Source organism: Aquarana catesbeiana, linkage group LG03 (genome assembly GCF_042186555.1).
Source record: "Aquarana catesbeiana isolate 2022-GZ linkage group LG03, ASM4218655v1, whole genome shotgun sequence".
Classification (NCBI taxonomy): Eukaryota; Metazoa; Chordata; class Amphibia; order Anura; family Ranidae; genus Aquarana; species Aquarana catesbeiana.
The window spans coordinates 692718403-692735705 of record NC_133326.1 but is presented as its reverse complement, the minus strand read 5'-3'; the positions used below and the strand labels follow the sequence as shown (position 1 = coordinate 692735705).

Sequence of the window (17303 nt, the reverse complement as noted above, 5' to 3'; positions counted from 1 at the left end):
CATTTGAGGGTATGTGAGGTGTTGAAGGGATCCTGGGCATCAATGTTCTTGTCAGGTGATTCAGTAGGTGAACCAAGTCCATTCCGAATACGTGCCAGATCTTGCATAGTGATTGGATAGGTGGAGGGCTCAGAAAAAAGGTTAATCAGAAGAGAAGAAAAAAAAATCAAAAACAACATATTAAGTAACTACTGTCGAATGTAGGCTCAATGGGCAGCCTAAGCTCCTATGGTAACTTGGGGGGTAACTTGAACTAATAGTGAAGTGCACCATGTAAAAATAAAGGGAATTTAGTAACACAGGTAATCTCACAGCCTCACGCTAGGGAGATCTTGTAATGGAAGTGAGAGGCCTGTTAAGAGTAAAGGGTTTGGCTCATGTCCATTCTGTTTCTGGATGTTCCAGCGTGGATGGAGATGAGGCAGGAGGGTGTGCTTCCGCTGGGAGCAGTTGCCACTGCTTAAAAAGTTGTATGACTTTGTCTACACTGTGGATAGGGAACATTTTTCCATTCCAGGTGACCAGTAACTTTGTGGGGAAACCCCATCGGTAGGGGGCAATTATTGTTTTTCAAAATTTTTGTGAGGGTGGCGAGCTTCTTCCTGTTCATCGCTGTTTGTTGCGATATATATGTATACATGGATATGCCCGTGAAGTCATCTGGAACCACAGGGTTTTTCTTAGCAGCCGTCATGACATGCTCTTTCACATGGTAGTAGTGAATGCGAGCCAGGGTGTCTCTGGGCGCAGTGTCAGGCAAAAATTTAGGTTTGGGTATGCAGTGGGCTCTGTTAATGTACAATTCGATATCAGACAAGGATGGCAGAAGAGCTTTCATGAGGCGTTGGATAAAACTTGTAAGCTCATTTGGAGGTATGGATTCAGGTATTCCTCTGAACTTTATATTGTTCCTCCTTGAGCGGTCTTCTAGATCTGCTATTTTATTCTGGAGTCGCTGATGTTCATCCTCTTGGTCTGTGTAAGCATCTACCAGGTCATTGTGATCAGAGTACAGATCCATCATTTTAGTTTCCAGGTAGTGTTTTTCATCAGTATGGGTTTGAACTGTGGCACTCATGGGAGCAATCATGTCAGAAAAGTCACTGAATAGAGTTCTTCCGAAGGACAGCAACATATCCTTCATAGTGCTTTCTGATATTAATCGGCTTGTGGCAGGGAACATTTCAATTAAGACTCAAGGCCTGTTTGATCTGCACGAGACAGGGAGAGATCACAGGCTGCATCCCATGAGAGAGCACATCCTCCTCCTTACGCTGCCTAGTTTTAGCAGAGCTGCATGTAGTGGGTGTGGAAGGGGAAGACGAACCCCCTGAGTCCTCGGGAGGATTTGTAGTATGTTTCCCCACGCTGTGGTGGCTGTTAGGCGACTGTGCCTTGCCTCTGGAGCTGGGTCCGGCGCCATCTTGCTTACCTCGAGCAGCCGCTGGATAGAAGTCTGTGAGGCACTGGGGAGGTTTGTTTCCCTTCCTCCTTTTTGCTCCTGGGTGTGATCGCTGGTAGAACAAGCGGGTTCAGGGCTTAGTGAATCTCTTTCTTGTGCTATATACTCGTTGTTGAGAGCATGAGGCTGCTGGAGCTCTAAGTTAAGCAGCCATCTTCCACGCCGGCCGGATATGCCCCCCCTTTATGTTACATTTTATTGGTTAAAAAATGATCAAAAGACACATGTCTTAAGCCCAGTTTGTCTGCCCCTTTATGTCACATGCCCCATATAAATTAAATCCAGACACTCCTTCAAGAATTGCTGGTGGGTCATAAAGGCAGCGCCAAGAGTGGTGACTTTTATTAGGGATTGCCCTGAAATTGACATTGGATGGGCTCCATTCTAGTCACAATCTAAGCAAAAAGAAGGATGACCTCTGTAATGAAGTGGGGACATGCAAATGTGGCTCATGCAACTATTTCCACTATTTTAATCAAAGTAAAGATTTACCAGTTTTACCAAGTGAAATATGTTTGTTAGTAAGTGTTACATTGATGTTTTGACCATCAACCTCATCAGTGCACATCAGTGAGGGAGAAAAATAATTTATTTGCAAAATGTTATAACAGAAATTAAGAAACTTTTTTTTTAATTTGTTTAGAAAAAATAAAAAACCCAGTGGTGATTAAATAACACCTAAAGAAAATTCTATCTGGCTCAAAAAATTATTATAATTTCATATGCATGACCCCGCAATTATCATTCAAATTGCGACAGCTCTGAAAGCTGAAAATTTGCCTGGGCAGGAAGGGGGTGAAAATGCCCGCTATTGATAAGGATTTTGGGTGTACAGATATGTGCATACAGGCAGCGCGTATAAGAAAATATAATGAGATCAATATTCAGTGCTCAGGTAAAACTTTGGGTTGCCCTCACAGCTGGAAGTGCTCCGCCCACCCTGGGCAGGTATCTGAATAATAAGTATGGATAAACTAGCAATCAAAATTTAGTTATCAACAATACAGTCCCATATCATGCAATATATATTCTTATAGGCTCTTTTAACCACTTCAATACAGGGCACTTTCACCCCCTTCCTGCCCAGGCCAATTTTCAGGTTTCAGCACTGTCACATTTTTAATTGACAATTGCCTGGACATGCAACAATGCACTTAAACAAAATTTTTATATTTGTTTTCCCCCACAAATAGAGCTTTCTTTTGGTGGTATTTGATCACCACTGGGTTTTTTTATTTTTTGCACTACACATAAAAAAAGATAGAAAAAAAAGTTTTTCTAAGTTCCTGTTATAAAACTTTGTAAATAAGTTTTCTCCTTCACTGATAAACACTCTGATGAGGCTGCACTGATGAGGTGGCATTGATGGGCACTGATGATGAGCACTTATATGCAGCACTGATGGACACTGATAGGTGGCACTGGTGGGCAACACTGATGGGCACTGATGAGATGGCACTGATAGGCATCACTGATTAGGAAGCACTGACAGGCAATCACTGATGGGCACAGATTGGCATTGCTAATGGACACTGATTGGCATCCCTGGTGGACTCTAGTGGATATTCCTGGTGGGCTCTAGTGGGCATCCTTGGTGGACTCTAGTAGGCACCCTCGATGGGTCTACACTGATAATCAATGTACTGATTATCAACGCAGACCCCCCTATCAGGAGAGCAGCCCATCGGCTCTCCTCTGCTTATGCCTTGTCAGCACAAGTAGAAGAAAAGCTGATAAACGACACTTCCTGGTTACCATGTGATCAGCTGTGATTGGACACAGCTGATCACATGGTAAAGAGCCTACATCATAGGCTCTTTACAGGGATAGGAGATGCGGTGTATCAGACTGACACACCACACTGCCAATCGCCACGATGCACTCAGCTTATCCTCCTGGACATCATATGATGCCCACTTTCCGGCCAACATTCTGCTATATGGAGGGCGGGAAGTGGTTAAAGTCTCAGTTTTTTTTTCTTTAAAAATTACAAACATGTTATACTTACCTGCTCTGTGAAGTGGATTTGCACAGGGCAGCCCAGATCCTCTTCTTCTCGGGTCCTTCTTTGGTGGTCCTGGCCCCTCCCTCCTGTTGAGTGCCCCCACAGCAAGCAGCTTGGTATGGGGGCACCCAAGCTGAGTCACAGCTCCCTGTGTCTATTCAGACATGGAGCCGAGGCCTGGCCCTGCCCCCTCTCTCTCCTGATTGGCTAACTGACTTTGATTGGCAGCAGCAGGAGCCAATGGCACCACTGCTGTGTCACAGCCAATCAGGAGGGAGAGTTTCGGACTGCCGAGACCCTTGTGGACATCGCTGGACAGAGATGGGGCTCAGGTAAGTATTAGGGGGTCTGAGGGGGGTTGCTGCACACAGAAGGCTTTTTATCTTAAAGCATAGCATGCATTAAGATAAAAACCTTCTAACTTTACAACTCCTTTAAAGTGATACTAAAGTCTGTTTTTTTTTCTTTAAAATAACAAACATCTTATACCTAACTGCTCTGTGAAGTTGCTTTGCACAGAGCAGCCCAGATCCTCCTCCTCTTGGGTCCCTCTTCGGTGCTCCTGGCCCCTCCCTTCTGTTGAGTGCCCCCACAGCAAACAGCTTGCTATGGGGGCACCCAAGCAAAGCCACAGCTCCCTGTGTCCATTCAGACATGGCCCCACCCCCTCTCTCTCCTAATTGGCTAACTGACTTTGATTGACAGCAGTGGGAGCCAATGGTGCCACTGATGTTTCCCAGCCAAACAGAAGGGAGAGTCCCAGGCGGCCGGCGATAGAGATGGGGCTCAGGTAAGTATTAGGGGGCTGAGGGGGCTGCTAAACACAGAATGTTTTTTATCTTAATGCATAGATTGCATTAAGATAAAAAACCTTCTGCCTTTACAACCACTTTAATAATACACTCCAAGTGTCCTTGTCTTCTTCCTTCCACACTGTGTTCTTCACCTTATGCCTCCAGAAGTGGTATAAGAAAAAACGAAAACAAAATTATATAGTATAATAAGCGCTGGACCAAAATGTGTATAATAACAAGTGATTGTACTCACATGTATCTGTGCCAATAAAGTGCAAAAATCACACTTCGCCATTGCTTGCTCCACCTAGTGCCTTCTCCCCCAAGCCAATATACTCTTACCAGAATCTCTCAAACCCGGGGCCAAATTACACATGACACAACTCTATTCTTCCTCCAGTCTCTTCATTAGATTCCAGTGATCATCCCTTTTAGTTTCTCCAAAAGTTATACCCAAAAAATATAAAACTCTATAGTGTAATATTTTCTAGTCAAATTGCATAAATAAAAGAACATCTGTGCTCACATTAAATTGTGCCCATCTGGTGCAAAAATCTACCACCATATGCCGCATTCTACCTGTCAATATACTCTTACCCAAACCCAGAGGCGGCCCATCCATTAAGGGCACAAGGGCGCCTCCCCCTATCCATGTGTCCGGCCCCTTGCAGGATGCCTGATACATACATTACAATGGTGGGGGTGGAGGGGTAAGCACCTGATTAGAGCCAGAGGCTTTAATAGGCTTCAAATTAGGGTGGGTTCGGGGAGCAGAGAATGCGCACGGAGCCCACCGAGGTGTGTTACAACAGCAAATTAATATTCACTATTGTAACACTGATTCTCCTCCCAGCTAATCAGGGAGCTGGTTTTGAGACCCATCACCTGACTGGCTGAAAGGACAGGCAATCCTATTGAATGCCTAGTAGGAGGGGAGGAGCCGCACGCTGGAAGCCGCCGATGGAGGAGAGGACACGGAGCCTCTGCCCTCCACCCGCTACCCGCCCAGATGGGGTAAGTGCCAGAACAACCGGCAGAAAATGAGAGCTAGGAGGTGCGGCTGGCTGCTCAGGGGGTAGTTGTTTGCCCCCCAAAAAAAACAACACCACCTGCCACTGTCCAAACCTATTGCTCATACTTCCAAGGGACAAAAGTCTCAGATTTACTCAACTTTCCTTTTCTTCTAGTTCCCCTTTAAGATCTCACAATCTCCACAATATGGTTTAGGTTTCACAGCGTCCCCAATACTCACAGGTCATGTGACATCATGTATATAATATACCCATAATATATTCTGGAAGAATAAAGTGAAGAACACAGTGTGGAAGGTAAAAGACAGACACTTGGGGTGTATTATTAGGTTTTATTTAACCCTCACGTGAATTAAGGGCATGGCCACTGATAAGGTAGTACAGTCAGCCCTTCTGTACTGGGCCCAGGCCCCATCAGTTCAAAATGGGGGCCCCAGCACCTGCTGAGAAGGAGGGCCAGCTGTACTGACTTACTTCAGACAACAATCCTCTTCTGCCTCCTCCTGCAGCACTTCTGGCTTTTCCTTTGCTCCCTACCTCCAGCTGTGCTGCAGGGGGATCAGTGCTAGCATCCGCACCCCCATCCCCCTGCTTTCTAGGCCCCCCCTATGGGAACCTTTTTTCTGCAGAATTGTCGGTTTCGGGCTGCGAGCACACAACAGAATGTTTCAGGATGGAGAGAAACGGAAAAGAGGCCAGTAAATATGTCCTATAATAATGATTTTAGTGTATTAGCAAAAATATAATAATATATAAATATTGGTATTTTCTGGGGGTGGGAGCTGAGCCCTGTCATGTAGGCAGTATGGAGCCCTGTGATGTCCAACAGCAGCCCTGATTAAGGGTCCTGTTATTTGGTGAGAGTTTAACTACTTGACCTCCCGAAGATTTACCGCTCTTCATCACCAGGCCATTTTTGCGATACGGCACTACCCTACTTTAACTGACAATTGTCCGATCATGCAACACTGTACTCAAATTAAATTGATGTAATTTTTTCCCACACATAGAGCTTTCTTTTGGTGGTATTGGATCACCTCTGCATTTTTTTATAAACAAAAAACTGACAATAAAATTGTATTCTGCTACATATTTTTGGTAAAAATAAAACAAAAAACAATAAGCAGATATTGATTTATTGATTTTTTGGTTTACAGAAATGTTATAGCATCTACGAACTATGGGATATATTTATGTATTTTTTATGTATTTTTTATTATTTTATTATACAGGATTTATATAGCTTTAACAGTTTACGCAGCACTTACATTTATTTATTTTTATACTAGTAATGGCGGCGATCAATGACTTATAGCCTGACTGCTATATTGCTGCAGGCATTCTGACACTTTTGACCCTTTGCGGGAACCAGTGACACTAATACAGTGATCAGCGCTAAAAATATGCACTGTCGCTGTCATAATGACAATGGCTGGGAAAGGGTTAACATCAGGACTGATCAAAGGGTTAACTGTGCCTTATCAGTGTTTATGTGTGTACTGTGAGGTGCATTTTCTAAGAGAAGACATTAATTTTGTTGCCATTTTTCATCTCAGTTCTCTGTGTATTACAGGCAATCGGTGGGATTTCCATCAAAATCAACAATGCAACCATCAGTCCCTCCCCTCACTCCAGGGTACTATGTGTAATCCTAGACTCTGACCTGTAATTTCAGCCTCAGATCCAATCATTGTCAAAAGTTTGTAGACTTCACTTCCATAACATCTCTAAAATTCGCCCCTTTTTAACAAATAAAACCACCAAGCTGCTCATTCACTCCCTTGTTATCTCTCGCCTTGACTATTGCAACTCCCTTCTCATTGGCCTGCCTCTCCATAGGCTATCCTCTCTTCAGTCTATCATGAATGCTGCTGCCAGGCTTATCCACCTTACCAACCACTCATTGTCTGCCAACCCTCTCCTCCAATCCCTACACTGGCTCCCAAAATACTAATCACAACATACAAAGCCATTCACAACTCTGCCCCGAGCTACATCACCAATCTTGTCTCCAAATATCACCCAAATCACCCCCCCGCTCTTCTCAAGACCTCTCGACCAAAACCTGTCCGACTATCCCCTGGCCTGGGGAAATGGCGTGGTCATTAACCACTTCAGGCCTTGAAGGTTTTACCCCCTTCCTGACCAGAGAGTTTTTTGCGACACAGCACTGCGTTGCTTTAACTGACAATTGCGCGGTCATGCAACGTGGCACCCAAGCAAAATTGGTGTCCTTTTTTTCCCACAAATAGAGCTTTCTTTTGGAGGTATTTGAAAACAATTCGAATTCGACAACTATTCAAAATTGGTTTGAAAACTTTTAGAATCAATCAGAATTTGAAAATTTTAATTGATTTGAATGTACCAAAATTATTCCAAATATAAATTTAAACAAATTTAACTGAACAAACTTATGTAAATAACTAATCGAAACGAAACAAATTTTTTTCGTTCTGCACATGTCTAGCAAATACCATATCACATAAAAAATTGCAATCACCTCCATTTTATTCTTTAGGGTCTCTGCTAAAAATATATATAATTTTAGGGAGTTCTAAGTAATTTTCCTAGCAATAAAACACTTATTTTTACATATATGAGAGAAGTGTCAGAACTGGCCCGGTTGGCAAGTGGTAAATAAATGTTAAAATAAAATCCAGCAAAATTTAGTAAAACAAAAATGCCTTTTGAAAAATACACAACCTGTTATAATAGTGAGGCTGAAAAGAAGTTGCAGGATATCATTAGAATTAAGATTTACACCCCCCCCCTCCTCACCAAATCCCCCAAGTTATGCAACATTTTGCTATCTACATAACATTAGGTAAGGGTTTACATCTATCCAATGCCAACCAGCACTGCACTAATCTTTGCCTATGCAACTTATAATGTAATATATTTGGTGTTTTATGTGCTTCCCTTATAAGAACATTGTCAATATAGTTGCTTGGAACCCAACCTTTTATAATGAGAGGGCTAGGTTATCCTAACACCCCTTTATTGGCGATTCTAAGCCATCTGACCTAAGTTTAAAGGACCTAAGTTCACCAGGACCTTACATAGGTTGGGTTCATTTCAAGCCCACGTTAGTCCTAAATATTATATCTATAGGTCAGTCAATGGAACAAATTCCAATAAAACACCTTTGCAAGGTGGTAGAATTGGATATATGCAGCATGAATATACAGATTAAAAATTCTGTGGAAACCGTGTGTGTGCTGATTGGAGACCAATATAACAAGGGCAGATTCTTTTGTATCTCCTGTTTAAGCACCTCTGAAGGAGAGACAGAGGGTGCAAAGAGACATAAAGAACATGAGTGCCAGAGGATGTAGTTGACAAAGCCATCAAATTGAGATGCTGGCCAGGAAGATCCAACATAATGTCCAAGCAGGAAAGCCAGGTCAGGAATCAGCAGGAGAACTGGCAGAAGTTAAAGGGGAACTTTGGCTTGCTCAAAAGTTCAGGATGACAAAGCTCACTGATGAGGTGTGTAGCAGGACTATGCATAAAAGCAGGCAGCTGCATCAGTACGTAAGGCAAGCAAGCACTCGAAAAAGGTATGAATCAGCAGCAGAAGAAAAGCCACAGATCAAGTCAAGGTCAATAAAGAGTACCAATGAAGTACCAAATCAGGAGCAAGATCAAGGTCAGGGATAAAGCTTTGGCCAAGAATAAGTAGAACAGAAGTACGGGGCAAAATCCAAAATCAGGTCAGGAGGAAGCTGGGGCTCTAACAGGAATCATATGCAGAACACAAGTAAGGGGGTAAGGGGCATGCTTAAGACCAATCAGCACTGACACTGGGATGGAGCATTCCTCAAATATGCAATCTGGTGCCAATGCTGACTCTGGGTGTACACGCATGTCCTTGCAAAAGCCGTGATGCATTCTTGCACATGCTAATATGTTTGACTAATGTTCGTTCAGGTATACATGCATGCTTTTGAGCCATCTGACTTGTTGATATTCCATGATAGTTTCAATAATGTCTATAACTTAAAGGAAGGTTTGTGGAAGATGGGATGTATCTCCCAAGAATTTAGGCTGTTTTGACAATACAACTTAGTATTATTATATAGTGTTCCTAATAAATAGTAAAGTTCATTTTGACAATACAACTTAGTATTAGTATATAGTGTTCCAAATAAATAGTAAAGTCCATGTGTGTATAAAAGGCAGGAGTCCAAATACTTTTAACAATATAGTGTAGCTCAGTGTGTCTATAGGTGAGAATGCATTGGCTCATGGGAAGTGGGAAGTGCTTAGCCCCTTCCCCAGAAAGGGAGTAATCTTCACCCTGGCCCTGGGCCCTTCACCCTGGCCCGATTTCCCCCGGGCTCTGACTGTGCGCTGTGCCCTGATTGGACAAAGCCTTGCACCTGACCGATGGTCAGGGACAGAGACCGAAGGATGCCACAGTTGGATTGAAATTCTGACTGCAGCTCTACCCTCGGAGGAACTGCTGGGTAGAATGGATACTCTGTCCTCTGCCTCAACCTTTTAAGCCCCTCAATTTGTGTATGTTTACTTCAACTACACAACTTATTGCCAAGACATGGAAATATGTAAAGATGTGTATATCTCGGATAATTATAAAAAAAAAAAAATTGACTGCCAAACTTGCTGATACCATGCTTAATTGTTCAAAATATGAGAACCTTGGATCAAATATTCTTTACCTCCCGATTTAGATTTTCATCTCAGATCTTATCCAAACTGAACATGGATATGATTGATTGCTTCATGAGAACTGTGAACCCCCAGTTGTAGAAATCCCCTTCTATCCTTTTTTCCTACCTTCTACATATTTATGTTATTTTTATCATTTATGTGACTTTTTAATATGTTGGAAATCCACATTAAAAGGCATACTAGCAGGTGACAAAATCAGCCATGGAAAAATGAATAGGTCTCACAAATAATTAATGACAGACAATAACCGAGATTATTATGACATGATGCTATGCCTTATTTATTGAGTCGATCAAAAAGAATTTACTTTTATATAGTTTTATAAATATAATTATAAAACATAATATAATATTGTAATAAATTTAAGTATGTCACATTTGTAACATTCTTTGTCAGTTAAATGAAAATGTTCAATACTTACTAATAACTAGTTTATACATGCATGCATTTGAGGCAACTGACTTATTGGTATTCCATCCACAGGGGGCGTTGCTAGGTCTGCAAAAGATCTGGGGCTAGAGCCCATAGCAGCGGTCACCAAACTTTTTGCAGGCCCCTGGGGGGGGTGTCACGCCAGTGGTAAGCCATATTTTACTGGCAATGGCTGGTGTTGGCGCTTCAATCATCATGGCACCATGGTTGATAGCCCCAATAGCCACCCAAAAGCCACCCCCTAGCGACGCCCCTGTTAGTAAGTATAATTAGTAAGTATAATTATTAGTAATACTTGAATCATAAAAGAGATGGCAGCTCTGATGCTCTTGAATAAAAGTCCTTTATTGGGTTACATGGGTACACGGGTACAGGCTACGCTGGCTCATTTCAGCTAAGAAGCCTTCATGAAACCATGCTTTGATGAAGGTTTCTTAGCCGAAATGCGCCAGTGTAGCCTGTACCAGTGTACCCATGTAACCCAATAAAGGACTTTTATTCAAGAGCATCCGAGTTGCCAGCCCTTTTCTGATTCAAGGACACAGGGCCTGAACGTCCTGGCTAGAGCACCGGTTCACAGTTCATAGATCATCATATTGGCAGTGGAGCTGGGGTATCATTTTGCTTTACTAGTAATACTTATTGAATAAACAGTTTTTTTTTTTTTAAATCATTATTTTATTGTTATTTGACATAAACAAACACAAAAAAAAAGAAAAAGAGAGATAACAAAACATATCCATATATATAAAAGAAAGAAATGTTTGTGCAATCGACCTCGCAGGGTCAAGTAAGTACAATAAAACCACCTGATTCGTTTAAGGCAAATATGATCAGGATGTTACAATCTCAGACCACATATCAAGTAGTCTAGTAATGTGTGTCGGACGGGGAGACCATCCAATATTTTTAAGGCTACTGAAGCCTCCATTTAATCTATCAGCTCACCGGAACCTTTTTTGAGAGCCTGAGTTAGTTTTGAGCTGGAAAGGTAAGTCTTTTATCTGAACATCAAATAACTTAACCTTCGGCCTGCGGGTGAGGCGAAGGGGGGGGCCCTAAGGCCTTCATCATACCACCCTCCACCTCCATCCCACATAAAGGGGCCGTTAAGTAGTAACAGTATGCTTGTCAGATAGGGACTACTGTGATTATGCTACCCATAGGGCAACTTCACGTGAAGGTCTCACCGTCCGTCAACTTAAAACCAATAACACAATCCACTGTTTATAAAATAAACCGGATAAACAGGAAAGAAAGGAGAAAAGAAAATGGAGGGGGAGGGAAAGGGGAGAGCAGGATGGAACAGGCTAAACATACCTGTGTTCTTTAGGGACGTGCCGTCTGAGTCCACGCCAGGCACACCATAGCACTTGCATCCGTCACATCAATCAGGGCCAATCCACAGCAACTACTCAAATTCCGATGTCCTTACCTTTCAGCACCTATTGATCTACGAGCTTTTAGTGAGGGATCTGCTAACTCTAATAAAGCTGCATCCAAGCTGGATGGGACCCAACGTGGGTCTGGGGAAAATTCATTCCAGGGTGCCCATATTGCTACGTGTTTCTCTCGCAAACCTCGGCAGGTCGCTATCCACTCCTCAGCCTCACGTACTGCATTCACCCCTACAATCCACTGTTCCCTTGTAGGGATGTTGGACTTCTTCCAGTAAATTGGAAGAAGTTGTCTAGCTGCATTCAGCAGGTGTGGTAATACACTTTTTTTATATTGTCTAAGTGAAGATGCGGGTATATGCAATATGAAGTGCTCGGGAGAAAAAGGAACCTCCAGTTCTAATATAGTTTTTATCTGCTCTTCCCAGAAGGGCTTAATTACGGGGCAGGTCCACCATATGTGCAAAAGAGTTCCCCAGTGCCCACATCCTCGCCAACAGCGATCCGAAACCGAGGGGTAAATGCGAGCTAAATCTGCTGGCACACGATACCAGCGAGACATTATTTTATAATTCGTTTCTTGGGTACGGGAGTCTATGGAGGATGAATGTGTCATATAATAAAGATGGTGCAGATGTGTTTCTGTAAGTTTGTGCCCTAGATCAGCTTCCCATTTACGAATATATGTGGGTTTCGTATAGGGGTCCGCCTCTCCCAAAAGTTGATACAGCTCCGACACCATGTTGAGGAACTGGCTCTTCATCTGTGAAGAGGCGTTCAAAAGAAGTGGGTGTAGACGGGTCTCTAATCAGATGAATATGCTTCTCAAAGAAGTGGTGCAACTGCCTGTATCTCCAAAAATTGAGTTGTGGGCCCTTGCATCCTACTGGTAAACTTTCATAGCTCATGAGTTTACCATCCTTCATGAATTTACCGCAGCTAGCGTTCCCATCATCTAGCCATGGCACAAAAAATGCCATTTGTTCGCCTGGAGGGAACCATTGGAATCCACCCAGCGGTGCCAGAGGGGATATAGGAGGAGCTAGTTTCAGCAATAAGTTTGTTTTGTCCCAGACCGACAGAACCTGAGTTGTCAGCGGGGAAGTTGATTCAGAAAGCCCCCTACACTCCCGTGGCAACCACGGAGCATAAGCCAAGTTTCTACCAGCCAGGCATTTCTCTAAGTTAACCCAGAGTTTAGATTCTGTATGGAAACGCCAGTTCAGAATTCTCTGAAGGGCTACAGCGCGATAATAACGTTTTACGTCTGGGATACCCAAACCACCTGTCCGCTTAGGACGATTTAACAGACGCAAAGCTATCCTGGGCTTTCGTGAGTTCCAAATGAAATTTGAAAGCATTTTGGCCAGATGATCAAAAAATGTTCTGGGTAGGGGGATCGGTAGCATCTGTAAGAAAAACAGTATGCGGGGTAAAACATTCATTTTTATAATATTTACGCGACCGAGCCACGTAAAGGCAGTCCGCGTCCACCGCGAAAGGTCATCTCTCACCGTGGCCAATAGTTGTGGGTAGTTGGTCATATACAGGGTGTCAAAACGGTCGGTTAGTCGTATGCCTAAGTATTTTAAGTGGGACGAGGTCCAAGTGAAGGGGAAGGCCGCCTGAAGGTTTGTTGTCAGTTGGGGAGATAAGCATATAGGAAGAATCTCCGATTTAGAGAGGTTAATTTTAAAATTGGATATTGATCCAAAGATCTTCAGTTCCTGCATTAGGTTAGGCAATGAGATCAGGGGATCTGATAAGTGGAATAAAATGTCATCGACATAAGCCGATAGCTTGTGCTCCATATTTCCCACCTTTAGTCCCTTGATGTTCTGATTGGATCTCACAGATCGGAGAAGTGGCTCCAATACCAAAGCGAACAACAGGGGAAAAAGAGGGCATCCTTGCCTCGTGCCATTGCCAATGGGGAAGCGAGATGAGAGAGTCCCATTAACTTTGACCTGTGCGCAGGGTGTAGCATATAATGCTAGTATGGATGTCAGCATTCGAGGGCCTAAACCTAATGACGTAAGTACCGCTGTCAGATATGACCAATCAACACGGTCGAACGCTTTTTCTGCGTCAGTGGATAAGATCAAATAAGGTTGAGGATCTGGATGGGTGCGTGCCCAATGTATAAGTTGTATTGCTCTAAGGGAGTTGTCTCTGGCCTCTCTACCGGTTATGAAGCCTGTCTGGTCAGGATGGACAATATTTGGTACAATGTGTTTGAGTCTATTGGCTAAAATTTTTGCTAGGAGTTTTATGTCTAAATTGAGAAGGGAGATGGGGTGGTAGCTCTGGGGGACGGTGGGGTCCTTGCCCTCCTTTGGTATCACTGTAATGTGTGCCAATAACGCTTCCGAAGGGATTACGGCCCCTCCTGCTACGGCATTAAAGTATTTACACAGGTGTAGCTAATAAGGAAAAGAAGGTTTTATAGTAGTCTTTAGTGAACCCATCTGGGCCAGGACTTTTCCCATTGGGCAAGGACTCCACCGTTGCCCCAATCTCCGCCACCGTAATTGGGGTTTCTAAGGCTGAGGACTGTTCTTCTGTAAGTGGTGGGAGACCGGCCGAGGACAAATATTTTTGTATCACCTGTTGTCTAGTTTCTGTCGTAGCAGTGGGTGTCTCTGAGTCTAAATTATAGAGTTTGGCGTAATAGTCTCTAAAGCTAGAGGCGATCTTGGGAGATTGAACCACTGTCTCCCCCGAAGCCGATTGTAGTTTATGGATACATGTCTGAGCTTGTCGTTATCTAAGTGCTCGTGCTAACATTCGTCCGCATTTGTTACCATGCTCATAATATTTATGTGACATATAGCGGAGCTGTTGCTTGGTCTGTCTATCTAGAAAACGAAGGAACAGCTCCCGCAAGTCAGTAAGTTACTTAGAATAAACAGTTTTGAGTGAATTTCTTTAAAGCTTTTTTCAGTTCCTTATTCCTCAAGCTGTATATAATTGGATTTATTAATGGAGGGACTACAGTGTACAGTAATGAAACAAGCTTAGTAATCTCCATTCTCTGTCCTCTATTAGGTATCAAATATACACAAAGTAAGGTACCGTAATAGAAACAAACCACAGTCAGGTGGGAGCTGCATGTTGAGAAAGCTTTCTGTCTCCCAGTAATAGATGGGATTTTAAAAATGGCAGATAAAATATAAGCATATGACACAATGATGAGCAAGAATGGTATGACAACAAATATAAGAACAAAAATTGCCAACTGAAATTGAACAGCTGTGATATCAGAGCAGGAGAGCTTTAGGATTGGTTCAAGGTCACAAAAAAAGTGGTCAATAATATTGGGACCGCAAAAGTTTAATTTTGATGTTGTCAAAATGTAAACGAAAGCTACAAAAATACCTAAAATCCAGCACAAGATAACAAGAATGCAACAAAACTTGAAGTTCATTTTTAAAGTATAGTGCAATGGTTTACAGATGGCCAAATATCTGTCCAAACTCATCACGGTCAGAAGACAACACTCTGAAGATTCTGCGATTGTAAAAAAATAAAATTGAGTGAGGCAATTAGAAAATGACATGATTGCCTTTTTTACCAAAACAGTGCTGATCATGTTAGGAAGAATATCAGTTATTAGAAAGATATCCAATACAGAGAGCTGGGAGAGGAAAAAGTACATGGGAGAATGGAGGGATTTGCTGTAGGACACCAGTGTGATGATCAGGAGGTTTCCACATATTGTCACACAATAAATCACAAGGAAATTGAAAAACACCAAAAATGTAATATTGTGGGGGATTTGAAATCCTAAGAGGTGGATTGTAGTAATTTTAGTGACATTTCTCTGATCCATAAGCTGAAGGCAGAAGAGTAAAATCTCACAAACCAGCTTTTTACGTGTGTCAATTATTTGAATTCTAAATCGGAAAGAAGGACGCAAAGGCAATCATCTGTTCTTTCTCTAGATTATTTCGTAAGACGAAACAAATAGAAACACTAATGGGTATAGACCTATACCCCAAATAGATATCACTGTGCTGGAAACAAACATGCCTTGATAATGTTTGAAATGTGTAGCTATGCACTGATCATATTAGAATATGAGCAGGAAATATAATTGCATAACATTAGCTAGGTTCAAATACCAAATTTTATTAGTAGTAAAAAGAATCAAAATATTATGGGAATCTATTCAAAATATTTGAATATTTATAATACTGACAAAAACTGATGAAGTGATATAGTTGCTCCAAATGTTTGAAAATCATGTTTTTTATAGACCTTCCATAAATATTCTTCCAGTGATTCTATATGTAACTGTTAAAGAATTATTTTAAAATAATTTTATACTATCAGTGTTGGAAAAAATTCAACCAACCCACACAGAAATGTCTGTCCAGTATTTGTTGAATTTTTCCAAGGTAGAGCATTTCTACCTTTATATAAACCTAAAATGAAATATATGGAATCATTGGGAATCTGTGCTATCTATTGATATTGTCATAGGATTAATTATTTCTGCTACACAGGGACATTTTTCTCTTGATATTCTTACAAAAAAAACCTTATCATGTTGAATAAAGTCATTCAAACTATCATTATTGTAAACCCTTCCAATGTCCAAAATCTTTTTTTCTTATTTTTATTCTGATAAATGTACCTTTGGAAGTGTTTGGCATATCTGTTAAGTCCAAAAAAAAAAAAAAAAAACCTGTTGATTACGTCAGAAATTCAGTTGTCTATTGTCTTGTATTGTGTATACTTCCTGTTTTATCACAAGGAGTTTAACTGGTCCTCCTAGTTGTTATCATTGACTTCAGAATGACCTGTCTTTTCTGCTATGGACAATGCATACAAAACTATACATTATGGGACCCTTTATTTTAATTTAAACATTTTTTTGTACATAATTGAGTAAAAGACATGCCATGAGCCCAATTTGTTTGCCCCCCTACATGTCACATGCCCCGTATATTAAAGCCAGACACCTTTTCAAGAATTACTAGTAGGGATGAGCCGAATACCTCCCGGTTCGGTTCGCATCCAGAACATGTGAACAGACCGAAAGTTTGCATGAACTTTCGAACACCATTAAAGTCTATGGGATTCGAACGTGAGAAATCAAAAGTGCGAATTTTAAAGGCTAATATGCAAGTTATTGTCCTAAAAATGGTTTGGGGACCTGGGTCCTGCCCCAGGGGACATGTATCAATGCAAAAAAAAAGTTTTAAAAATGGACGTTTTTTTGGGGAGTAGTGATTTTAATGATACTTAAAGTTAAAAAATAAAAGTGAAATATTCCTTTATATATCATACCTGAGGGGTGTCTATAGTATGCCTGTAAAGTGGCACGTGTTTCCCGTGTTTAGAACAGTTCCTGCACAAAATGACATTTCTAAAGGAATAAAAGTCATTTAAAACTGCTTGCGGCTGTAATGTAATGTCGGGTCCCAACAATATGGATGAAAATTATTGAGAAAAACGGCATGGGTAACCCCCCAGCCCATT

General features: G+C 41.8%; 1 protein-coding gene across 1 annotated transcript; it reads right to left on the bottom strand.

The window, feature by feature from the left end:
* Positions 1-14715: 14715 nt before the first annotated feature.
* LOC141134204 (olfactory receptor 11L1-like) lies at positions 14716-15648 on the bottom strand. The gene has a single exon (XM_073623786.1). The coding sequence runs from the start codon at positions 15646-15648 to the stop codon at positions 14716-14718; it is 933 nt and encodes a 310-aa protein (XP_073479887.1).
* Between the last annotated feature and the right edge of the window lie 1655 nt (positions 15649-17303).